Consider the following 26746-nt stretch of genomic DNA (forward strand, 5'->3'; position numbering starts at 1 on the left):
CAGAAAGACAGTGTCAGCTCTAGCCATTAATTTCCTGGCAAAACAAACTACTTGCAGAATTCTAATTGGCCAATTTCTTCTCCCCCGTGTTTAATTAAAATCTTTCTCTAGCAATACATGATACTGAAGATAGTGTATAGATTCCTTTACTGTACCAAGAAAGACTTGGGTCAACTATATCTTTCTAGCTGTCAGCCTTTAGTAATTATTTATCTTCTCTTGTTTAGCAATCTTGTCTAGAAAGCATTCTCAATGGTAAAGAGAAGGGTAGATATACTGTTTACAGTCTTTATCTTCTATGTCTGTGTCACCATCCATAGAGTTGTATTCCATTCTGCAGAGTTTAATGTTTACTTGGCTGAGTAAAACCTTATCACATTAGAAATAACAACTCAATTTCTGTTTGTAGCTTAATTCGATCATGTAGTAAAAATAATTCTGGTGTCCAGGATTGGAATTGATCTCTGTTTGTACCTTACCTTAGAGTGATGCCCTGTAGATAAATATTGCGCTTCAGGGGTGCTAGATTGAAGACTAAGGATGAATTGGAATAACTGCATCCTTGTTTTTAAACATTAGAAAATCTTTCACCAATGGTGAAACAGCAGTCATTTTTACATATCAAGAACAATATCCTGTTAGCTAACAATTGATCATCATCTAGTAGGAAGCTTGAGTTCAAAGATTTCAAATTCAGAACACTATTTTTCAAATAGGTTAAGTGTATTTAAGTTCAGTAGTGCGGCATTTTATGAACTGTTCTAGAAAGCAGTGAATACAGTGTAATGATTGAGCTTTTTTCCTCCTGAGTATTAAATTGGTAACTAAATTGTTCTCTTTTTTTCAAACTGTGCCCTCTTAGCAGGTAGGGAAGGCATGTTTAACCTGCTGGGTCCAACTCTTGCCTGGGTTACATGTTATATCGTTTCAATACTTAATAAATACACATAATAAGAAATAAATTGTAGCTGTAGCTCTGAACTTACTGTGCTCTGACCTATAATAATCTGTTTGCACTCTGCTCTCTTTGTCTTTGAAGCAAATCACATCACCCCAAACTTAGAACCTACTTTACTACAATTGTGTCAATAGTGTTGTCATGTTTGAGGAGCCTAGAAAGAAGGAAAAATTTAACTGGCATCGTGGGATCTCAGTTGGTTTAACAGTTTCTCCTGCCTTACTTGGTAATGCATGTATAAAACTGGTGAATGGCATTTGCTCTCAAAAGGTTTTGAGGTTGATTACAACAGAAATACATTGTAGGAAAGAACATAGATACTGTAATTTAAAGGGTTATAGGAGAGACTAGGAATTACTCTGATAACCTATTGATTTCAAGACCTCAAGCATATATTTAAATACGATACAATCGAAAATAATCTTCCTAGTTCAAAAATTAATAGAAAGCTCCATCATAAGTAGTTATGTATATTGAGCATTAAATCTTATGATACTAATTTATTTCATCTCCTTTCTTTAAAGGATTTTTATTATTTTTTATTATTTATTTCTTGGACATAGGCTATTTGATCTACAGGAATACCTCAGAGATGCTGCAGGTTTGGTTCTAGACCAGCACAATATTATGATAATTGCAACAAAGCTAGGCACACAGATTTTTCAGTTTCCCAGTGCATATAAAAGTTATGTTTATTCTGTATTGTAGTCTGTTGACTAAAGTGTGCAATAGTATTATCTAAAAAAATAATAATACCTTAATTTTAAAATATTGCTAAAAAATTCCAACTACCATCTGAACCTTCAGCAAGTTATAATCTTTTTTGCAACAGTAATATCGGAGATCACAGATCACCATAACAGATACAATAATAATGGAAAAGCTTTAAATATTGCAAGAATTACCAGAATGTGACCCAGAGACACAAAATGAGCAAATGCTGTTGGGAAAATGACACTGGTAGACTTGTTGGACACAAGGTCAAACCACCAATTTGTTAAAAAAAAACATAGTATCTGCAAATTGCAATAAAACAAAGTATGCCTGTACTTAAAAGAGAAAAGAAGGTCAGGACTGCGTTTTTTTAACTGAGCACTTGTTATCTATATGTTAATCTTAATTGGCAAGTCAGCTGAATTTTATTCCCTCAAGGGATAAATTTGTAAGATGTTTCATGTGAGAACAAATAGAGGGTGCCAAAGAAAAGAATTCAACATAGAGAAGACTTTAGTTTTTTTAATATATTCTTTTTAGTTATACTTTTTGTGTTCTAGTTCATTTAAACATATCAAGATTCCTTTTTCTGATTCCCAAACTAGTTTAAAGGTGGTCATTCACTACCAAGTTTTATTGTTTATTCTAATAATAAAATAACATATCTTTACTGCAAGACATTCAGACTTTGAGCATACAGACAAGCATAATTTTTATGCTTTTAAACAGAGAATTAAAAAAAAAAAATCACCCAAAGACAGGTGGGTCATCTCTTGAATGATTTTATACAAGGAATAATATGCATGATTAGATTTGTATTTTAGAAAGATCACTGGCAGCTGTATGGAAACAGATTGGAGGCAGGAACAACAGGCAGGAGGTTGTTAAGAGTATTCAGGCCAAGAAAAATAAAGGCTTTCACCGAGACAGTAATCATGGGATCATAGACAGGATCAACTAGGCTTTGGTAAAGGCAAGGGAAATGCTGGAAAGGACACCCAGGTTTTTGGGCTGAGTGACGAGTAGAGCACCCTCAACTGACATAGAAAACATAGGAGATGGAATAGACTTTGAGGAAAAGATTATGGACTCAGTTTTATATGTGTAAAGTGTGAGTTGCCTCTGGCACACCAAAGGAAGATAATCTTCTTTGCCATATAAGATACAGGCCTGAAATTTTTATTAAACACACAGGTTATTAAAACACAGGTACTGAAAGAGATCACTAGGAAAACACACAGAGTGAGAGAGAGAGAAAGAAAGAGAGAGAGAAAGCCATGTCTGAAGAAATGACTAAAGAGATGGGGAAATAAAACAAGAGAGGTAGACAGGAAACAGTGGAAGAAGAGTCATTAACAATATCAAATGCCAGTAGCAACAAAATAGATGGACAGTTAAAAAGTGTTCATTGAAATTAGCAATTAGAGATGACTGGATATCAGGGAATAGTCAGTAGAGTAAGTTAGGGATAGAAACCAGATTACTGTGTATTTCAGATTGAGTGGGTAGTGGCAGTGGCTAGAATAATCTTTGTAGTTTGGTTATGAAGAAAAGGTAAATGAATGGGCAGTTGCTTAGAAGGGAAGATAGGAATTAATGAAGGGTTCTATTGTGAGGTTTTTTTTTCTTTCTTAGGAATAGAGTATATTTATATCTGATGGAAAAAAGAACAGTCATTATTGTAAAAGAGGTTAAAATGATGGTAAGAGAACTGAAATATTTGAAGAAGCTAGAAGGATATCCAGAGCATGATGTCTTCCATGGAGAAGACACTTACATAGAAAATTTACAACTCAAAGTGGTGCCACGTGTTAGATGAATAAAAAGAGAAGGCTGGGAGTTCCAGAGGAGTTGAGAAAAGTTTGATAGTTTGACTCAAATGCTGAACTCATTGCGTACCCTCCATTTAGTTTTCTACTTTATAAATCAGTGCATCATTTAGAAGTGTGTAGTATAAGCCTTCAGTTCATTGTTGCTAATGAGAATCTCTAGTTGTGTATAAGATTTCCCTGGTTCAGTCTGATAGTAGTTGACCTTCACTGTCTTCAGGCATTTAATCTGCCCGTGTTTCTGTGTTAGCTCCATAAAATCATCAATTTCATGGCACCATTTCTCTTGGAAAGCACAGCCAATGCAAGAATTTCTCAGATTACAGTAATTACTAAGCTTTCCTTCTCATTATTACTTCATATCCTGTCTCAGAAATTCCCCAGAATCATTAAATAAATACATTTTATCTTTGCATAATTCATGTTGCAGATAATCTATCTGTAGATAATCTTGATTCTGGCTTTTACACAGTATGCAGAATCTTAGTTCCCTGACCAGGGATCAAACCATGGCCCATGCAGTGGAAGCGGAGTCAACCACTGGACCGCCAGAGAAGTCCTTGATTATTGTTCTAATCTGTGCAATAAAGGACAACACAGTAAGAATATGAGGTTGTGAGAGTAAAAGAGCAACCATTGATATGAAATGATTGTATAGGCAAAGTGTTAGTGTTTGGCTTTTTAAACAGAAGACCTGCATAGTATGAGTAATACTAGAAATCTTGAGTGTGAGAAAAATCTCATTCTGGTTTTACATTTATCTCCTAAACTTTGACACTATAGAGGCTTTTCAATGCCTTAAAATATACAGTTCTATGAATTAATTGTCCAGTTGGTTCTTTGAGGTTAGGAAGTACTTTTATGTTTGTTCATGAAGTCTGGTATGCTTTAGGCCTAACAGTGCTTTCATATATTCATCTTTATTCCAAATGGATAGATCAAAATAGTCACCACTGACTTGACTAATTTTTTTGTCTAAGAAATACACTTCTCATCTTCCTAGTCTAAACATTTGATGGTAAATACTCTCCAAATCCAAGTGAGTTAGGCATCTTTCATGAGGAGCTGTGATATGCTAATATGTTAAGCATTGAGAGATATCTTTTTCTTCTCTCATGAGCACACAGATGTGGCCAGCTATACACTGTAAATATTGATGTGATTTAAAATTCATATTTTGAGTAAAAAGCTACAAGTTGGTTATCTACTTAAGTTGATGCATAACATTAGAATACTTTGGTTGAAAGAGTAAAGTTCAACAGAGATGCAGCAAAAGAGGTAAATGAAAGGAATGTGGACAAGTAAAAATAGAGGTTTCTAGAATTTTTAGAGCTGAAAGGAATCTAAACAGTCATTAGATAAGCCTTGGAATAACTTGCATGTGTTTGTGCTCAATTGCTCCAGTCATGTCCCCACGGACTGTAGCCTGCCAGGCTCCTCAGTCCGTGAGATTCTCCAGGCAAGAATACTGGAGTGGGTTGACATGCCCTTTTCCAGGGGATCTTCCTGACCCAGGGATCAAACCTGCATCTCCTGCACTGCAAGTGGATTCTTCACCGACTGAGCCACCATGGAATAACTGAGGGGATGTGATTTAGGAAAGGGAGCACACTTCTATATATCCCTCAAAGAGTAGAATGAAAATCTAAAGATGGACACTTCTTGGGGACAAGTTTGGAGTTCACTATTAAGAAAAATTTTCTAGTGGTCAGACTATTCAGAAATGGGAGTAGACATCCCTAAGAGAGATACTCAGTTTGGGAGCCAAACCTTGGATGTGTGGTTGGATCCAGTGACCTTTATGAGATTTTCTAATCCTTGAATTCTTACCTAAACCAGTGACCAATGTTTCTCTTTTCTTTTCACTTTTTTAAACTGCAGTATATACAGTAAGTGCACAAATCTTAAATGTACAAGTCGGTGAATGTTTATGTATATATGCACCTGTGACTATTTCCAGCACTTCAGGAGGCTCTTTAGTCAGTACCCTCTCTCCCCCTGTTATAGATAACCACTATTCTGATTTTTGCCACCAGAGAATAGTTTTCCCTATACTTAAACATTTCATAAATAGATTCACAGAATATTTACTTCTGTGGGTCTGGCTTCTTTTGCTCATCATTGTATCTGTGAGGTATATCCATGCTACACGTAGCAGTAGTTCAGTCTGTGTAGTATTCCACTGATGTCACTGTAGGAATATATTAGAATGTAACTAAGCCACTGTTGATGGACATGTTGATGTCCAATCCACTGTTGATGGATTGGTTGCACTTTGAGATTGTTAATAATGGTGCTATGAACAGTCTTTATGTGTCTTTTGGTAGACATCTGCACTCATCTTCAAGATATGTTACTAGGAATGGATTGCTGGTTCATAGAATAGGTTTATTTTAGCAGTTATTGCCAAGGAGTTTTCCAGACTGTGCACCTTTAAACTCCCACTAGCAACATGACAAGAATTTCAGTTCCTGCTCCTCCTTGCCAACACTGTGTATTGTCAGTATTTTTTATTTTAGTCATTAAATGTGTTGTAGTATTTCTTTTTCTATGATTATTGATCATTTGGATTGTCTCTTTTAGGAAGTGCTTTTTTTATCTTTAGCCTTTTTTTTTTTTAATTGAGTCATTTGTCTTTATCTTGCTGATTTGTTCTTTACACATTCTGAATATGCGTCTTTAGGAAATTGTGTGTGTTACAACTATAATTTCCTAGTCTGTGGCTTACTTTTTAACTCATGGACTTTGATGAACAGACATTCTTAATTTTAGTTCAGTTTATCATTTTTCTCTTTTGTGGTTAGTGCTTTTTATTTCTTCTTCAAGAAGACTTTGCCTATCCCAAGGTCATGAAGATATTTAGACTAATAATTCTTCAATTGTATACTAAATTAGACAATATTTAACTTTCGTTTGTTCACATTCCCCCAAAAAAGAAATGTATAGAATTGTACAATTTTCTCCTGTAATTTAATTAAGCTTTCAGCATTAGCTGTAAATAAGTAGATAATTATGATGGTATTAAATCTGAACTTTACTATCAGGATACTTGGTTATTGCTATGGTAACAATACCATCACAAAAATCTCAGTGGGTTTTTTTCTCAGTCATGATATTTGTCCAAAAGTGTGCAGGGTAGGGGAGTTGGGGAGGGGGCAGCTATGCTGTTTTTATACACTTTGGCATCTGGGTTGATGTAAACTCCAGTACAATATATACTTGCATGATCACTATAATAGGGGGAGGGAAACATGGAATATTGAATATTCATTGGAAGGACTGATGCTTAAACTGGAGCTTCAATACTTTGGCCACCTGATGCGAAGAGCCAGTTCACTGGAAAAGACCCTGATGCTGGGAAGGATTGAGGGCAAGAGGAGAAGGGGGCGACAGAGGATGAGATGGTTGGATGGCATCACTGACCCAATGGAATGAGTTTGAGCAAACTCAGGAAGATAGTGAAGGACAGTGAAGCCTGATGTGCTGCAGTTCATGGGGTAGCAAAGAGTCGGACATGACTTGGTGACTGAACAATAACACCAATAACATGGAAACTTGCTTTTGGACTCGAACTTTGTGCCCAGAAGTATCATGTGCCACTATGAGGTAACCCTATGCATTCCCATCAGCCTTACCGAATTTCAGAGGTCATGAGGAAGTATAATCTTACTATGTTTCCGAAAGGAGAACTAAAAATATTTGTAAATAGCTGTAATATTGATTCTCACAGTTAACTTGGGCACATTACTTAACCTTTCTATGGATCAGTTTGTTCACTGTAAAATTGAAGCTAAGGATAGTATCTATCTCGTGATAGTTGTGAGGATTAACTGGGGTAATACAAGTAAACTCTTAGAATATTGGCTGATACTTAGTAAAAACTGAGTATATGTTTGCTAGTATTACTGCTGTCATCGGGTTTTATTTTTTATTATTTTATTTATTTATTTTTGGCTCTGCTGGGTCTTCATTGCTGCCCAGCTTTTCTCTAGTTGCGGTGCACAGGGGCTACTCCTTGTTGCGGTGTGCGGGCTTCTCATTGCATGATCTCACTGCGGACTTCTCTAGTCACAGAGCACGAGCTCCAGGGTGCACCTGCTTCAGTACTAGCAGTTCCCAGGTTCTAGAGCCCAAGCTCAACAGTCATTTTCATGGGCTTAGTTGCTCTGCAGCGTGTGGGAACTTCCTGGACCAGGGATCAAACCCATGTCTCCTGCGCTGGCAGGCAGACTTTTTACTGCTGAGCCACCTGGGAAGCCCTGTCTTTATTGTTATTAGGCTCTTACTATGGGATGGATACCACACATGCATGTGTGCTAAGTTGCTTCAGTCACATCCAACTCTGTGCGACCCTATGGACTGTAGCCTACCAGGCTCCTTTGTCCATGGGATTCTCCAGGCAGGAGTACTAGAGTGGGTTGCCATTTCCTCTTCCAGGGGATCTTCCCGACCTGGGGATTGAACCCATGTCTCATATCTCCTGGATTGGCAGGCAGGTTCTTTCCCACTAGCACCACATGGGACACCATACTACCTGCTTTACATAGATTGACTCTTCAAATAACTCGCATTATAGCTACTATTACTATCCTCATTTACAGATGAGAAAACTTAGGTTCAGAGATATTAACTAACTTACCCAGGTTCCAGAACTAAAAAATAAAAGATGGGATTTGAATTTAGGCAGTCTGATTTCAGAGCCATATTAACCATGACTCCCTTCCAGATAGCAAGTAAACATTACAGAAGTGCATCCTTTGCTTAGAGAACTCTGTGTTTGTTTGTATACATGTATATTCATGGTTATGAGTTTATATTGAACTTTAAATATATTTCTATTTTCTGTTTGTAAAATTGTTTCTAGTTCATATCATTTAATTAAAGGTATTGTTTCATGGTGTTCTGTTCATGGTTTGACATCTAGACAAATTTAGAATTGATCTTGACCTTAAGATGAAGAAACTTAGGCCAGAATGGTTTAGTGATCCCAGAAGACACAGCTAGTTGGTGACATGCCTGAACTCAGAATCAGACTTCCTGACTTCAGTTCAGAGCTCTTCCTGATGCTTCAGATTACCTCCTTGTAGTTTGTATAAGTTGATATAGCACATAATCCTTTATAAAAAATCTGAGGTGCTTTGGTTCTTCCTCCCCCCAAATTTACGTGAATTTGTTGTAGAAAATGGAGATTGTCTTCTTTCCTCATAGTTCACATTGGTACATCTTGATTTTAAGTTACCAATTTTGTCTTTTAAATATTCTAGTGTTGCTAAACACCAAGAGTCAAATTAGATATTTGGAAAGGCTTTGTAATAAGAATAAATGCCTCCAGAGAAAATGCTTCCATGGAAAAACATTGTAATGATGAGCTTTTTCATGTCAGCCAGATTTGGAGTCAAATTTCTGAAGGAAAAGGGATGACAGTAGAATTAGAAATGAATCAAGTATACCATACTTGAGGTATATCTCAAGATACATTAGCAAGAAATAAAATGACTGTTTACTCATAAGAGCTTGTTACTTTTTCCTACCAGTGACATCATAATGTATATTTGTCAACCTCACATGTATCGTAGTTTTCAGAATTAAATCTTTTAAGGAAATGCCAAGCCATATTAAGTTGGTGGTCATGGTTTATTTTCCCATTATTAAATGAGACTTTTCTATGGTAATTGCAGTATATTATCATGTAATTTTATCTGAAAGATTAACAGGATATAAATTAACTGTATAGTTCTAGCGAAAAATAGGATTTACTCATTCTATTGCTGTGTCGTAGAGAAGGAGTAGAAAGTCAGCACTTCTGTTTTTCTCAATATCAGAAGTTGTCAGGTATCTGTCAGGAAGGTGAACCTAATCTGTACTATGAGGTAATGCACTCATAGGGAAATATACTATTGTTTTGAAGAGAACACGATGCTTTTTCCTGGTCTCCTTCAGTTTTAAATATTCATTCTTGCATTAAGGTAAACATTGTTTTATAAAATTGAATGCAGAATTTAAATGAATTTTTTAATATAAAATGCAAAGTTTATAAACTGTGCTCTCATACTCTTCTTGCTAGACATTTTTACTCTTCTCTGCCCTGAAGCACTCATTCTCATTTGAGAGAAAGAATGAATATATCACTAGAAATTATCTCTAAGGCTCCCTTCAACAATAAGCTAGTATATTTTCTGGAGAAGAGAGTGTAAAGAGTCTGGTCAAAGGGAATTTTAGTTCATTGTATAGTGAAGAACTTTTTATAAACATTACTTTGCCAACGAAGATCCATCTAATCAAGGCTATGGTTTTTCCAGTGGTCATGTATGGATGTGAGAGTTGGACTATAAAAAAAGCTGAGCACTGAATGAAGAATTGATGCCTTTGAACTGTGGTGTTGGAGAAGACTCTGAAGAGTCCCTTGGACTGCAAGGAGATCTGACCAGTCCATCCTAAAGGAGATCACTCCTGGGTGTTCATTGGAAGAACTTATGTTGAAACTGAAACTCCAATACTTTCGCCACCTGATAGTAAGAACTGACTAATTTAAAAGACCCTGATGCTGGGAAAGATCGAAGGCAGGAGGAAAAGGGGACAACAGAGGATGAGATGGTTGGATGGCATCACAGACTCGATGGACATGGGTTTAGGTGAACTCCGGGAGTTGGTGATAGACAGGGAGGCCTGGCGTGTTGTGGCTCATGGGGTCGCAGAGTCGGACACGACTAAGGGACTGAACTGAACTGAACATTTATAAATATACTTTCTTTTTATAAAATATATTCATAGAAAGTATATTGCATGTGAAATTTAAATTTAAGTTGAAAAGGTCTGATTTTTCATGGTACTTTCTTTTAAATAACACAACCATATTACTGAATATTAGGGAGTGAAAACAAAGATTGAAAAGTAATTACTCATAATTTCACCATCCTAATATTATTACTTTGAGCACTGATTATGTTTCCTTTCAATCTTTTTTCTTATGTATCTGTTCTTTTGATGTAACTATAACCTGTGTAGTATACTTTCTCATAAATATTTCATAATTAGCATATATCATAATTAGCAAAAAATAGCTTTTAAATTTTATTATTTGCAGATAACATAATATTTGATCCACACAATATCTTTTTGAGTTAAATAGGGAAGGTATTATTAGCACCATTTTACATATGAGAGTATTGCAAGCAGAAATGCCTCTACTTGGTCCTGTAGTGGATTTCTGTTCTCCGCAGAAGTACTTGCTAACACAGATGAGTGAACGAAGTTCAGTTTAATTCAGTTCAGTTGCTCAGTCATGTCCAACTCTTTGCGACCCCATGGACTGCAGCACGCCAGGCCTCCCTGTCCCTCACCAACTCCTGGAGTTTACTCAAACTCATGTCCATTGAGTCAGTGATGCCATCCAACCATCTAATCCTCTGTCGTCCCCTTCACCTCCCTCCTTCAATCTTTCCCAGCATCAAGGTCTTTTCAAGTAAATTAGTTTTTCACATCAGGTGGCCAAAGTATTGGAGTTTCAGCTTCAACATCAGTCCTTCCAATGAACATTCAGGACTGATTTCCTTTAGGATGGACTGGTTGGATCTCCTTTCAGTCCAAGGGACTCTCAAGAGTCTTCAACACCACAGTTCAAAAGCACCAATTCTTCGGCGCTCAGCTTTCTTTATAGTCCAACTCTTAAATCCATACATGACCACAGGAAAACCCATAGCCTTGACTAGACGGACCTTTGTTGGCAAAGTAATGTCTCTGCTTTTGAAAATGCTGTCTAGGTTGGTCATAACTTTCCTTCCAAGGAGTAAGCTTTTAATTTCATGGCTGCAATCACCATCTGCAGTGATTTTGGAGCCTAGAAAAATAAAGTCAGCCACTGTTTCCACTATTTCCCCATCTATTTGCCATGAAGTGATGGGACCGGATGCCATGATCTTCGTTTTCTGAATGTTGAGCTTTAAGCCAACTTTTTCACTCTCCACTTTCACTTTCATCAAGAGGCTTTTGAGTTCCTCTTCACTTTCTGCCATAAGGGTGGTGTCATCTGCATATCTGAGGTTATTGATATTTCTCCCGGCAATCCTGATTCCAGCTTCTGCTTCCTCTAGCCCAGCGTTTCTCATGATGTACTTTGCATATAAGTTAAATAAGCAGGGTAACAATATACAGCCTTGACGTACTCCTTTTCCTATTTGGAACCAGTCTGTTGTTCCATGTCCAGTTCTAACTGTTGCTTCCTGACCTACATAAAGATTTCTCAAGAGGCAGGTCAGATGGTCTGGTATTCCCATCTCTTTCAGAATTTTCCACAGTTTATTGTGATCCACACAAAGGCTTTGGCATAGTCAGTAAAACAGAAATATATGTTTTTCTGGAACTCTCTTGCTTTTTCGATGGTCCAGCGGATGTTGGCAGTTTGATCTCTGGTTAACGTAGAAAGAAGAGCAAAACAAATTCTTATTTCCTGGACACAGTCCTGCCTTACTGGACTAAGCGAGCCTTGAACAGCAGTAGGCAACTCTGGAAATACAAATTTTGTCAGATTTTAGTAAATACACACTCACTCAGACACTAAGAATCTGGAGGTGATTTGATTAGTCTGGTTACCCCTCAGAGTTACACCACTGCTAATAGGTTTTAAACTTGTTTTTGTTTCACCTGGAAACAAGGGAAACAAAATCTGTAGCTTGTAAATGGGAAAGATAACATCTAAGCACTTGATTGGTAGCCTTAGAGCCTTGAGGCTCAGTGTATGAAGGGTGGAAACCTTTTCATATTGGGTAGAGTATTTTCAAATTAGGCAAAGTATTTAAGGGAAAAATGTTCTTGGGAAACTGCTCTTCTAGAGCTTTAAATGTGTCGTTTGAATTCTGTGGCTATTTGATTTACTTTCTGAAGTCTTGAGCATTATCAGCTTTAGGATTCAGAAGCAAAACGTAGCACAATATTTCAGAGTTTTAAGTTTTCTCTCATTTAAACTGTTCTGTTAAACCGCAGTTATGCCTTTTTGTTTTCTAGGGAAAACTGAATTTCAAAAGGAAAATATAGCAAAATCTGAGTTTTAAATATTCTCTTTCAGTTAATTTGTCCTGTTAGACTGCAATTGTGCCTATTTGTTTTGTGAGGAAAACTGTGAATTTTATTTTATTGTTCAAAGTAGTGAAGACCATTAACTGCTTTGACTCATGGCAGCTCCTGGGGTTTTTTTGTTATTTTTGTCTTCACTTTTTGACTGAAGAAAACTTCCCTACTACCTAAAGCTTCTGTTTTTTCTTTTAGGAATTCTTCCTAGAAAGAGAATTTAATTTGTATTAGATTAAACCGATTAAACTGAAGTTGATTCAAATGAACACTTTGATGGGATCTGTTTCCTCTTATTATACTATAGTTTTTATAAGTGATCTCTGACTTTCATCTTTTACTTTTAGTATTCATCAGCTTTAAAAGAATAAAAGGTTTGGAATTATTGATTGTAACAGAAAGGAGCATTCTTTCCATCTCTTCTCTGCAGTGTTGTTTCACAGCTGCAAATTAGAGCTGAAGAAGCAGTGGAAAACATAACAAAATAAAAAAGCAGTGTTCTTTGGGCCCGTAAGGACCCTTGCCCTAGAACTGTTAACTGCTGAGTTTTTGTTTGGGTCAGTAGGTACTGAAGACTTTTGTTGCTTCTGCTTTCTCATATATAGCTTTCCTCAGACGCCAGGCTGGAATAATTTTGTTTTAGAGCTAGAAAGGAATACTATCTGTTTCCTTAATATGACTCTGGATTCCAAACATGAAAGTACCCCAAGCTGAGTGTTTCTTCCCAGGTTTTACTCAATTAGTAGTTTCTGTTTCCTTCAGATCTCAATTTTCGGTGAGTTCATTACGATTATCAGTGGTTGTCTTAGGTGGTCACCCCATCTATTCAATTCATCTATATTTCTTTCCTGTTTTGTCATATATTTAAATAAATAAATAACTTTACACACTTCAGCTACTACAGCCTTTGCATTTTTCTTACCATTTGCCCTTCTGTGCCTCACTAGATTATAAACCATGAAAGGACAAGAATTTCTTCTTGATCTTATTTACCTCTGTGTCTTTGGCACATAACAGTGAGATATAATAAACTGTGAAAAGCATTGCTTTTCAGCTTTTTTTAAACTCATTTCCCTCTTGATAAACATAAAATTCCTCTAATCTGATATACCCTCTATGAGGGTATCACCAAGAAGTGAGTAAAAATATATACCTCATATGGCTTCCTAGATGAGTATGCCTGTCCTGTCATTGCCCTCCTCTATCTACGTCCCTCTCACCCCTCCTCTACCTCATATACACCTTGTACTTTCCATAGTACCCCAGTGTCCCAGGATATTGTTTGGGAAAGTACACTAAGGAAGTAGTGCCAAGTTTTATTGGGTTACGTTAACTCTTAGTTCCAGCACTGGTCCAGAAGTTTCTTACTTGGGCAGTTATCTCTTTGTTTACTAATAATAAAAGCAGTGCTTGAATAGACTGTAATGGAAGGGCAACTTGGGACCATTAGGCACCAGGAAAAAGAAACCAAATACGTGGACTATGACCTCGAAAGACAACACCCTCCTTGTAAAATAACAAATTTGCTTTGGCAGAGGAAAATGGTTTTTTTTAATTTTCTCCATATTATCAATGTGCTTTAACCTGTGATACAAAACACTGTGTCTAGATGTTTCAGGTTGTTTTCTTTTCACACCATATTTTGTGTCCTAATGGTGATACATCTCCATCAAGATTTCATTGAGGGGAAAAAAAATGCATGTACAGGGATCAGACTGTCTAGAAAGAAATCTAAACCATGCTCGGTTTCTTTTGATGATCTAGTGCTTATGTTTTTTAGAAAATATCTAATTCAAAACTCTGCAAAACTTTTGCTTCAAAAAATCATAAACAACAGTAGAAAATTTATGTTTGTTTCTAACCCTGGCCTCTTCTTTCCACTTATCATGTTGTCTGAGAACAGTGTCTCTAGACCAAGGAGAACAACAGACTGTAAAATTCTGTAAAGCGTAGCTACACACCACTTGATACCAGGCACAATCTTAGTTACACAGTAAAGATACTCAACAAATGTTTGCTGTTGAAATATGAATCCTACAAGCACTTACCTTAAAAAGAGCACCCCCCCAAAAAAATTAATATATTGTCAGTATGTGTGCTGTGCTCAGTCGTGTCTGATTCTTTGTGACCCCATGTAGCCCGCCAGGCTGCCCTGTCCAGGGGATTCTCCAGGCAAGAATACTGGGGTGGGTTGCCACTTCCTCCTCCAGGGGATCTTCCTGACCCAAGGATCAAACCTACATCTCCTGTATCTCCTACATGGCAGGCAGATTCTTTACTACTGAGCCATTGGAAAAGCCACCCTTTATCACTAAATAGGTTATAAAACTACAGCTGAAATAAATGCAGGGCATAGTAGATAGATTCTGTTTCTTATTCTGAACTGAGAAATTGGCTCTACCTTCAATATATATCAAGAATCTGACCACTTCTCATCGCCTCCACTATCATCACTGTGATCCAATCCACCATTTTTTAGATGGATTATTGCAATAGATTCCTAAGTGATCACCTTCTATCCTTGATCCTCTTCAACTTTGATTCTGTTCTCAAAACTGCAGCCATGGCAATCTTATAAAAACGGTTGATTCCATCCCTTATCTGCTCAGAACTTTTTAGTGTCTTCACCATCTCAGAGTAAATGCCTGTCTTTACTATGAGTTACAAAGCTGTATGTGGTCTGATCCCCTATAGCAGTCAGCCTCACCTACAGTGTGTGCCCCTAGTTCAGTCCAGCCGGCTTTGCTGCCTCCTTCAGTCATACGAAGTGTACACCTTTGCTTGTGTTCCTCCTGCCTGGACCACTCTGTCCTCACACACATACATAGCTCTCTCCTTCCTCTCCTTTAGGTCTTTCCCCTGAGATTACCGCAGTGAAGACTTTTCCTGGCCTCTATTTAAAATTCTAGAATTCTCTTCCGTTGAACTCTTCCTGGCCTCTTTCTTTGCTCTCTTTTTTTACTTTGTACTTTTCACTATGTAACATTTTTCATTTTACTTTATCTTGTTTTTCGTCTGTGTTCCACTATACTAAGCTCTATAAGGATGGGAATTTTTGCCCGTTTTGCCTACTGCTGTATCCCCAGCACATATAAAGTGCCTAGAATGTTAGATACCAAAAATAAAAAAATACTTGTTCAATGAATGAATAGTTGTTGAGTGAATGGTTTCTCTATTATTTAGTTCCTAGACTAGCCTACTACCTTTTTAAAAAAATTAATGATAATCATAGTTATAAGAGCCTGGACTCAAGATTCTAGGAGTAGAGAGCCACATTTTCTGCCCACTCCATCCAATACCCAGCCAAACACACACCTGTATGTACTTATTAGTTATTTAACAACCCTGAGCCTCAAACTCTAATTATATCCCCTAACCTACCCACCCCCAAAAAGTAAGTATTTAATTACTCCCAAATTACCTGACCTTATCTTTTGCCCCCTCATCTCCCACATCAAAACCTACAGTGAGCGAGTTCTTAACTGAATTTCACTTAACTGAACCCCAGTTAAGTGCCTGGTGGGATTAACCAGTGTTCTTACTTCCTCTGTAAAACATATTGATTAATGCCCACAGCCTGCTGAGTGTTCTTAGCTAAATGTTCACAGCTGGCAGATGGTTTTGTAGTAAGCCTTCATTCTTTCACTTGCCCTAGCTAAACTAACTGTCTGCATATAAAAATCAGTTGTATTTATTCTGCAGCCTCAGGGCTATCTTACAATAAACTGTATAATTAAATTAATTTTTAAATTAATGAACGTTATCTTACAGAGTTCCCATATACTCCATGTCCCCATATGTGTACAACTTTCCCCACTCTCAACATCCCCTACCAGAGTGGTACCTGTGTTACAGTCAGTAACAGTAACAGCCAGTTACAGTTAATAACAGCCTGCATTGACCCTTATCATTACCCAACTCCATAGTTTAGGTTTCACTCATGGTGTTGTACCTTCTGTGGGATTTGACAAATGTATGACACAACATCTGTCATTCTAATATGTAGAATAGTTTCACAGCCCTAAAAATCCTCTGTGTTCTGCTTTTTCACTCCTGCCTCCCTCCAACCCCTCCCACCACTCCTCCTTTTTACTGTCTTTGTAGTTTTACCCTATCCAGAATGTAGTGTGATTGGAATTATACACTATGTAGCCTTTTCATATTGACTTCTTTAACTTTGTATTATACATTTAGGTTTTCTCCATGTCCTTTCTTGGCTTAGTAACATTTCTTTTTGGCACTGAATAATATTCCATTATCTAGGTGTACCACAGTTTATCTGTGGTACAGATCTGTGGTACACCTACTGAAGGTGGTGTCCAAATTTTGACATTATGAATAAATCTGCTATAAACACCCACATGCAAGTTTTTCGTATGGAATACATTTTTAACTCCTTTAGGTAAATACCAAGGAACACAGTTGCCAGTAAGAGTATGAGTAGTTTTGTAAGAAACTACCAAATGGTTTTCCAAAGTGGCTGTATCATTCTGCATTCATTTCCACCAGCAATGAATTAGAGGTCCTGTTGTTCCATATCCTGGCCAGTATCTGGTGTTTGACACTGTTTTAGATCTTAACTGTTCTATAAATGTGTAGTGGTATCTCGTTTTCATTTTCAATTCCCTACTGACATGATACTAAATATCTTTTCATATGCTGCTTGCCATCTGTACATAGGCACTGGTGAGGAGTCTGTTCAAATCTTTTGTTTATATTTTACTTGGGGTGCTCTTTTCCTTATTGTTGAGTTTTAAGAGTTCTTTGTATATTTTGGATAAATGTCTTTATCAGATGTATCTTTAGCAAATAGATAGACTTCCTGAAGGCTGTGGCTTGTCTTATTCTTTTGGCATTTTCTTTCATGGAGCAAAGATTTTTCATTTATAGTTTTGCATTTTACATTTAGGTTTATGATTCATTTTAAGTTAATACTTGTGAAAGGTATAAATAAGGTCTGTGTCAAGTTTTGTTGTTGTTGTTTTGTGGGGGGAGGTTTGTACATGGATGCCCATTGTTCCAGCACCATTTATTGAAAATACTATCTTTATTTCATTGTTTTGCGTTTGCTCTTTTGTCAAAGATCAGTTGACTATATACATTTATTTCTATCCAGGATTTCTATTCTGTTTCAGTAATTTGTCTTTTCTTTCACCAGTATACACTGTCTTGATTATTGTAGCTTAATAGGAAGTCTTGAAGTTGAGTGGGGTCAGTCCTTCAACTTTGTTGTTCTCCTTCAATATTGACTTGGCTATTCTGAGTCTTTTGCCTCTCCATATAAATTTTAGCATCATTTTATTTTTATTCACAAAATCACTTGCTGGGATTTGTATTGGGATTGAGTAATCTGTAGCTCAAGCTGGGTAGAACTGACATCTTTACAATTTTGAGTCTTCCTATCATGAACATGGAATATTTTTCCATTTATTTAGTCCTTCTTTGATATCTTTCATCTGAGTTTTGTAGTTTTCCTTATAGAGGTCTTGTAAAATATTTTGTAAGATTTATACATAAGTACTTCATTTGGGAGGATGCTAATATAAATGGTAACATGTTTTTAATTTCAAGTTTCAACTTATACATTGCTAGTATATAGAAAAGCAATTGAACTTAATATACAATTGACCCTTGAACAACATGGGTCTTAGTGATGCTGATCCTCTGCATAGGAGGAGACTAAACAACATGCTACTAAAAAACCAATGAGTCAATGAAGAAATCAAAGAAGAAATTCAAAAATACCTTGAGACAAATGAAAACAGAAATACAACTTTCCAAAATCTATGGGACTCAGCAAAAGCATTTCTAAGAGGGATGTTTATAGCAATTCAAGGCCTACCTCAAGAAATAAGAAAAATCTCAAATAAACAACCTAACTCTCCATCTAGAAGAATTAGAAACAGAAGAACAAAGCCCAAAGTGAGCAGAAGGAAGGAAATAAGAAAAAATCACAGTAAAAATACCAGGAAAAAAAGAGAGAAAAGATCAATGAAACTATGATCTGGCTTTTTGAAAAGATACAATTGATAAACCTTTAGCCAGACTCATTAAGGAAGAAAAAGAGGGGACCCAAATCAACAAAATTAGAACTGAAAAAGGAAAAGTTACAACTGATATTACAGAAATACAAACAGCCATAGGAGAATACTATGAACAATACAATGAATACAGTGACAAACTGGACAACCTCAAAGAAATAGGTAGATTCTAAGACTGAATTAGGAAGAAGTAGAAAATCTGAACAGACTGATTTCTGGTACTGAAATTGAATCAGTAATTAAAAACTCAACAAATAAAAGTCCAAGACCAGATGGCATCACAGGGAAATTCTATAAAACATCTAAAGAAGAGTTAATGTCTATCCATCTCAAACTGTTCCACAAAATTGAAAGGGAGGGAATACTCTCAAACTCATTCTACAAGGCCAGCATTGCCCTGATACCCAAGCCAGACAGAGATATTGCAAAAAAAAGAAAGTTACAGGCCAATCAATATTCTTGATGAACATAGATGGTAAAATCCTCAACAAAATATTAGCAAACCATCATGATCAAATGAGATTTATTCTAAGAATGCAGAGATGGTTCAGTATTTACAAACCAGTCAGTATGTTTCCCCATATTAACAAAATGAAGGATGAAGATCACATGATCATCTCAAAATCTCAGTAAAATCATTTAAAAATTCATGATAAGAACTCTAAACAAAGTGAGTATGGAGGGAACGTACCTCGGCATAATAAAAGCCATTTATGACAAACCCACAGCTAGTATCATACTCGGTGGTGAAATGTTGAAAGCTTTTCCTCTGTGATCAGGAACAGACAAGGAGGCCCACTCTGGCCATTTCTAATTAACTTATATTGGAAGCCCTAGCCACAGCAATCAGACAAGAAAAAGAAAAGACATCCAAACTGTAAAAGAAGAAGTAAAACTGTCAGATGACATGATACGATATGTAGAAAACCCTAACAACCCCACCAAAAAAAAAAAAAAAACCTATTAGAACTAATAAGTGAATTCAGTTAAGTGCAGGATACAGTATTAATATACTGAAATCTATTGTGTTTCTCTACACTGGTGGTTCAGACAGTAAAGAAGCTGCCTGCAATGTGGGAGACCCAGGTTCAATCCCTAGATCAGGAAGATCCTCTGGCTAAGTGAATGGCAACCCACTCCAGTATTGTTGCCTGGAAAATTCTATGGACAGAGGAGCCTGGCAGGCTACAGCCCATGGGGTTGCAGAGTCAGACATGACTGAGCAACTAACAGTCATAAACTTCAGAAAGAGAAGTCAAAAAGAATTGCTATTTATAATGACATCAAAAAGAATAAAATATCTAGAAATAAATTTAATCAAGGAAGTGAAAGACTTATATTCCTAAAACTGTAAAATGTTTATAAAGGAAACTGCTGCTGCTGTTGCTAAGTCGCTTCAGTCATGTCTGACTCTGTGCGACCCCATAGATGGCAGCCCACAAGGATACAAACCCCGTCCCTGGGGTTCTCCAGGCAAGAACACTGGAGTGGGTTGCCATTCTCCAGGGGATCTTCCCCCTCCCAGGGATTGAACCTGGATCTCCTGCATTACGGGCAAAACTCTGTACCCACTGAGCCACCAGGGATTGTTAAAATGACCATACTACCCAAAACAGTCTACAGATTTAATGTAATTCCTATTAAAATACTGATGACATTTGTAACAGAACTAGAATAAATAATTCTAAAATTTATATTGAACCACAAAAGACCCTGAACAGCCAAAGCAGTCTTGAGAAAAAAGAACAAAGCTGGAGGATCATGCTGTTTGACTTCAGACTATACTACAAAACTTCAGTAATCAAAGCAATATGGTACTGGCACAGAAACAGACACACAGATCAATGGAACAAAATAGCCCACAGATAAACCCACACACATATGGACAATTAGTCTGTGACAAGGGAGGCAAGAATATATAATGGGGGAAAGACAGGCTCCTCAGTAAACTGGACAGCTACATGTAAAAGAATGAAATTAGAACATTCTTTCACAATGTGTACAAAAATAAACTCAAATGGATTAAAGACCTAAATATAAGACCTGAAACTATAAAACTCCTAGAAGAAAACATAGGCAGTGGACTCTTTGACATTGGTCTTAGTGATGTTTTTTTGAATCTGTCTCCTCATGCAAGGGAAACAAAAGTGGGAAACAAAAAATCAACAAGTGAAACCTAATCAAGCTTAAAAGCTTTTGCACAGGAAAGAAAACCATCAACAAAACAGAAGGCAACCTACTGAATAAATGGAAGAAGATATCTGCAGATGATATGTTTGATAAGGGGTTGATATCCAAAATATATAAAGAACTCATACAACTCAATAAAAAAAAAAAAAAAAAATTTAAAAATGAACAGAGGACCTAAATAAGCATTTTTCCAGAGAAGACATACAGATGGCCAACAGGCACATTGAAAAGATGCTCAACATCACTAGTCATCAGGGTACTGCAAATCAAAACTACAATGAGATATCATCTCACATTTGTCAGAAAGGCAAGAAATAATATGTTGACAGGATGTGGAGAAGAGAGAACCCTAGCCCACCATTGGTAGGAATGTAAATTGGTATAGTCACTATAGAAAACAGTAATACAGGTTTCTCAAAAACTAAAAATAGAACTACCATACAACCCAGCAGTTCCACTTCTGGGTATTTATTTAAAGAAAACAAAAACACTATTTGAAAAGATACATGCACCCCAACATTCATAGCAGCATTATTTATAATAGCCAGGATATGGAAGCATCCTAAATGTTCATCAAAAAATGAATGGATAAAGAAGATATGGTATGTATACAAACGAATATTACTCAGTCTTTTAAAAATACAATTGCCATTTGCAACAATATGGATGGACCTGGAGGATGTTATGCTTAATAAAATAAAACAGAGAAAGACAAACACTGTATGTTTTCACTTATATGAGGAATTTTTTAAATAAGTGAATATAACAAAACAGAAATAGACTGACAGCTACTGATAAACTAGTTTTAGTAGAGGAGAGGAATGGGTGGGAAGGGCTAAAATAGGAGGAAGGGCTAAAATAGGCTGAGGGGACTAAGAGATACAAACTACTAGGTATAAAATAAATAAGTTACAAGGATGTAATGTATGTTGTTTGAATGTTGCTGTTTTTCAGTTGCTAAGTCATGTCTGACTCTTTGTGACCGCATGGACTGTAGCATGCCAGGCTCCTCTGCCCTCCACTACTACCAGAGTTTGCTCAAATTCATGTCCATTGAGTTGATAATACTGTCTAACCATCTCATCCTCTGCCACCCCCTTCTCCTTTTGCCTTCAGTCTTTCCCAGCATCTTTTCCAGTCTTTCCAGGGTCTTTTCTAGTGAGTCAGCTCTTCACATCAGGCAGCCAAAGCTTCAGCATTCCTTCCTTCAGAAGGAATATTGGAAGGAATATTCCTTCCAATGAATATTCAGGTTTGATTTCCTTTAGGATAGCCTGGTGTGATCTCTCTGGTAAAATTCAGAGTTGATCTACATCTAGGGTATAGAAGAATAACATGGCAAAGAAATTGAGTGTTGGCAAAAAAAAAAAAAAATTGAAGTGAAGCTATAGAATCTAAGCTACACAGAGTAGGGAAAATTAAGAGTCAACAAATAGAGGTTTGTGAGGTTAAAGGTCAGTTGTAGTAGAATGGGGCTTCCCAGGTGGCGAAGTGGCAAAAAAATCCACCTGCCATCCCTGGATTAGGAAGATCCTCTGGAGAAGGGAATGGCTACCCACTCCAGTATTATTGCCTGGAGAATTCCATGGACAGAGGAGCCTGGTGGGCTACAGTCCATGACATCACAAGAGTCAGACCCAATTAAGCATGCACGCTCATGCACATTGTAGAACTGCAATGACAGGAGGTAATGATCAGAGACTAGTATAGCCAAGTAACATGACTTTTAAAGGAACTGGACATTTTACATAAGGGTTGTAGTATGGGGAAATGAGGGCAGAATCCCACCTCTCAACTCTGATGTGTGTACAGTTGGGGCCGGTGTGGTAGGGAAGGACTATGATGTGTCTCCATGAGAGGGCTTGATGAAGTGGGATTAACGTATGCGAAGTAGGGAAAGAGCACTTGCAAAGAGCCAACTCCAGAAAACACAAGTACAAATTATCCTTCCAGCATTGTCCAGCATATTCAGAATAATGTAGTCTCATTGGTGAGATCATTCTTTTGTTGGGAAAGGCTACTATTAGTAGAAAAAGCTTAGTTGAAGAACATTTCTTAAGCTGTACCTGAGTTCCTTTATTCTGGCCCTATATTGACCAAAGACATGTTCTGAGTATGATTAGTGGCTTAATGTAATTTGTGTTAAAATTTTTGTGATTGCTATTAAAATATCTTAAATTGGCACTCTGTTTTATACATCAGGCTTTTTGTTTTTTCCAGTGAGTATTAGTATTAGTACTAGAAGGGATTTTTTCATTTCCAAAGCCACAGTCAAAGTGTCAGCCCCAAGGTAATATATTTTTGAAGCCTCCAGGTGGAATCCTTCTGTGGATGAATCCCTTCTGCAAGAAAACATCTGCATGATATACTTGTTTCTGTAAAATGAAGTGGAAAACCAAACTTGTATATTGCCTTGCCTTTGTGCGTATTTCTCTTCTTTCCCCTTCCAGAGCAGTATTCATTACACAGCTTAAGTGCTTTGCATAGAATTTCCGAGTTCAGTACAACCCCTGTACTGGGACATTATCAGGCACAGATGCTACACTGAAGGGCTTTTGGCCATCAATGGCTTGGTAACTGTGATTCAGTTTGAATCACCCCCTCATGGACCATATGAAAGCATATTCTTACAGGATCTCAGCCAATTCTCGGGAATCATTTTATTTTCCAACTTACTGGACTAGTTTAGAGGCCTTTGAGTTTCACTGGACTTTTTCCTCATTTCCTTCTTTTGTTGATTTTGGCCCCTTAACCTTCCACCCACTTTATTACTCACTCATTTCTTAGGGACCTGACTGTTCAGTAACACTAGAAAAACTATATCTGAAACCATATGGGTTGAGTAAAACACACTTAAGAGGGAGGAAAAAGGCAACAACAACAAGAAATGTGTGTTCTCTGAACTTCCTTTGTTTATATGGTCTGTTTATGTGTTGTTAAGGTTATGTTGTCCAGCTGCCTCCCCATATTTCAAAAATGACTGAAGATATCTGGGAAACATTCTAAGAGGATCACGTTGGCATAGTGAATGAGAAGACATCTCAGGGACTTCCCTGGCAGTCCGGTGATTAAGACAATGCAGGAGATGTGGATTTGACCCCTGGTCAGGCTAGGATCCCAAATGCCTCATGACTAAAAAACCAAACCAAAACATAGAACAGAAACAGTAGTGTAACAAAAAAATAATGACTTCAAAAATGATCCACATAAAAAAAAAAAGACACTTCATTTGTCCCCCACCAGATAATATATCTTCTTAGGTTTAGATGGGATGTCAAGAGCTTCAAATGCTAAATCTTGAGGCTCTTGAGAAGTCCTTTACTTCTAAGGAGACTTTTAGAAAGAAGCCAGTTAAATGAGTTCTTTTGAGGTTTGTGGATATATGCCTGGTTATTTGAATGTTTGTTTGTGGTTTATAATTAGGCTGTATGGCATCTAATTGATTAATTTTCTCTTGGTAAAATGAATATTGGTATAAGGTGATGTTAACAGCCCTTAAAGCCTGGATTCTCATCTAGTCTGTGCATAATGTGAATTAAAACATAAGCGCACTTGTGTCAAGATTATCCTAGAATGAATGGAACTGTGCACTATTTGTTAGAGCCCCTTGTAAGCCCCCTTCTCTTGAAGGAATTGAAACGCGTTAGCAAGATCCCTGCACATGGAACAAACTCCTTACTCTGTGGTTGAGTGGGAAGTTCCTCTTTGCCTTCCATGCTCTACCCACACTATAATGAGTGGTGAATATACAGAGATGCATTTTTTCACATTAAGCTATTTATGGAATTTGGTCTGCTAAGTAACAAAGAAATGAAAACAAGAAAATAAGTAAGAATAAGAAATAAATCATCAGTGTTATCATTTTGGAAGTAAATTATGATATTGAGCTTCAGAATATGGCATCGGTGTCATGAGCATTTTCTTCATGTTGCCACCTTGGTGGGCTGGATCCTCGCTCTGCTTGGGCTCTGAGCTTTCCTTACAGTTGCTGTCCCACTAGGTCTCCTTAGCAGCAGCACCTGACAGAACTGCCGAGGGGGCTCCCGAGTGAGTGCTCAGAACCGGCTTCTCCTTCTCCCAGTTGATGAAGGCACTTTTTTTTCTTGAGTAGTTTGCAGTTCCACTTAAGTGTCTGATGTTTGGGTTCACTGTTGAATGTTTTGTTTGAATATCACTTTCACGGTGAATGGGAGGCTTCTGCTTTTAGCTCTGTGGAGTGAAGCCCTTGGTGTTAAGCCTTGAAAGGGAAAAATCTTTCTGTATAGCGATATGCTAAATGAAATTACTCTCTTTGTCCTTTTATCCTTTCAGTCCGATAACCTCAAATTCTTGTGATTTATTTGCTCTCTTCAGTTAAGCTTAGTTATTTCCTGTGTCCAGGTGCGTGCCATTTCCACTGCTGGTCATCACGGTGATGTGGAGCATATTTCTGACCTGGAAGTGTGGTTTTTTGATTTTGAACCACATCAGTATGCCTTCCATCCTCCACTTCCTTTGCATTATTTCCTTTTGGAAGGCTCAGTTTGTCACCATTTAATCTAAGGATGATTCATCTGGGACTGAGAACTCATAATGTTGTAATAACAATACCTTTCTTTGTTTAATAATACTCAAAGCACTTACCATCTTAGCCTTTCTCTATTTATGAAGCACTTTCAGTTTAATCCTTCACAATAACCCTGTGGGTTAAGTCAGCAATTTGGTCTGTGTCTAAGATGGTGAAATTGTATCTCAAAGAGGTTGAATAGCTTGCTCAGGGTTGCAGTGCTTCTGAGTTTACTCTGCTTAATGATTTTTACAGAAAATACAGAATAGTTTTGAAGATATTCTGAATGAACAAAAAGGAATTTTCCAAACTGTGTCCTGATTTTTAAAATCTGATTTTACCCTGGTCAGTTGGTAAGATCAGGGTTAAAAGCCCATTAACCATAAAGTTTAAATTGATGTGTCCAAGTCAAGAAAATATTTAGGTCAGTTTCTCTTCTGCTGCTGATGTGATAAAGGTTAAGGAAGGCTGGCTCTTAAATATGTGCAACTTGAACTGGAAATAATTAAGCCATTATTTTTTTTTTTTTTTCTCTTCCTTCCAGAGAGATGGAAACCTTGATGACTAGTTCCACTCTGCCTCCCCTTTTTGCAGATGAAGATGGCTCCAAGGAGAGTAATGATCTGGCTTCAACTGGGTAAGCAGCTGCTTTGGGACACTGGGCCTCTGCTTAGGCTTCAAAACAGATTCTGATAACGTATAAGGTGCTAAAGAGGTCGTCTTATATCATAAAAATAGAAGGTACATTTGTTATGCTTTGCCAAGAGAATGGGAGCTGTTGTAAACTGCTTTAATATCTGCATTCAGCCATCATTTGCAATGCTCGTTCCTGTGAACTGGAACAGCAGTACTGTGGGATCTAGGAAACAGGACTCCTAGCTGCATGATCACCATTAAGGAAATACCTGCCACAGGGCTAGCTGCGAAAAGCAAATTCATTTTCTGTCTGAATTGCCACAAATATTAAAATAATTTTTTCCCCAAACATCAGATTTTTTTAAGATCAGATTTTTAGTTATGGTTCTTTATTCAGGATGCCTAGGAGCTCTAGCTTACTTCTCTTCCTCCCAGCACACACCACCCCCAACACCCCAACTCCTTTCTTTGGTATTTTTGGGCACATATATGAAGAAATATAGAAAAGGGCTAATAGCAATAGTCCCTCTTCCATTGACAATCTCTGTTCCGCTTGAATGTTTATCTTTTCTATTTAGACATTATTTGCCAAGGAAGAAATGTATTCACTAATAGATTGAAGTGCTAGCTAATCCCTAAGATGAATTATTTTAATATCCTTTAGAGTTCTTTAAAAATAGACTACTCTTTATAATTCTGTTTCCTTCCCTGACATTCTTTACTCATTAATATCTGCCATCTGACTCTATTCAGATGAAACTGTTCTCCA

The 26746-nt window shown here is 37.1% G+C and overlaps 1 protein-coding gene across 2 annotated transcripts in view; it reads left to right on the forward strand.

Moving 5' to 3' along the window:
* HMG20A (high mobility group 20A) overlaps positions 1-26746 on the forward strand; it is a 76410-nt gene that overhangs the window by 21886 nt on the left and 27778 nt on the right. For both annotated transcript variants that reach the window (XM_061394760.1, XM_061394759.1), the window contains exon 2: positions 25886-25978. In XM_061394760.1, the coding sequence (XP_061250744.1) occupies positions 25890-25978 (89 nt within the window). In that variant the 5' untranslated portion in view covers positions 25886-25889. The remainder of the gene's footprint in view (positions 1-25885; positions 25979-26746) is intronic.

Source organism: Bos javanicus, chromosome 21, assembly GCF_032452875.1.
Source record: "Bos javanicus breed banteng chromosome 21, ARS-OSU_banteng_1.0, whole genome shotgun sequence".
NCBI lineage: Eukaryota > Metazoa > Chordata > Mammalia > Artiodactyla > Bovidae > Bos > Bos javanicus.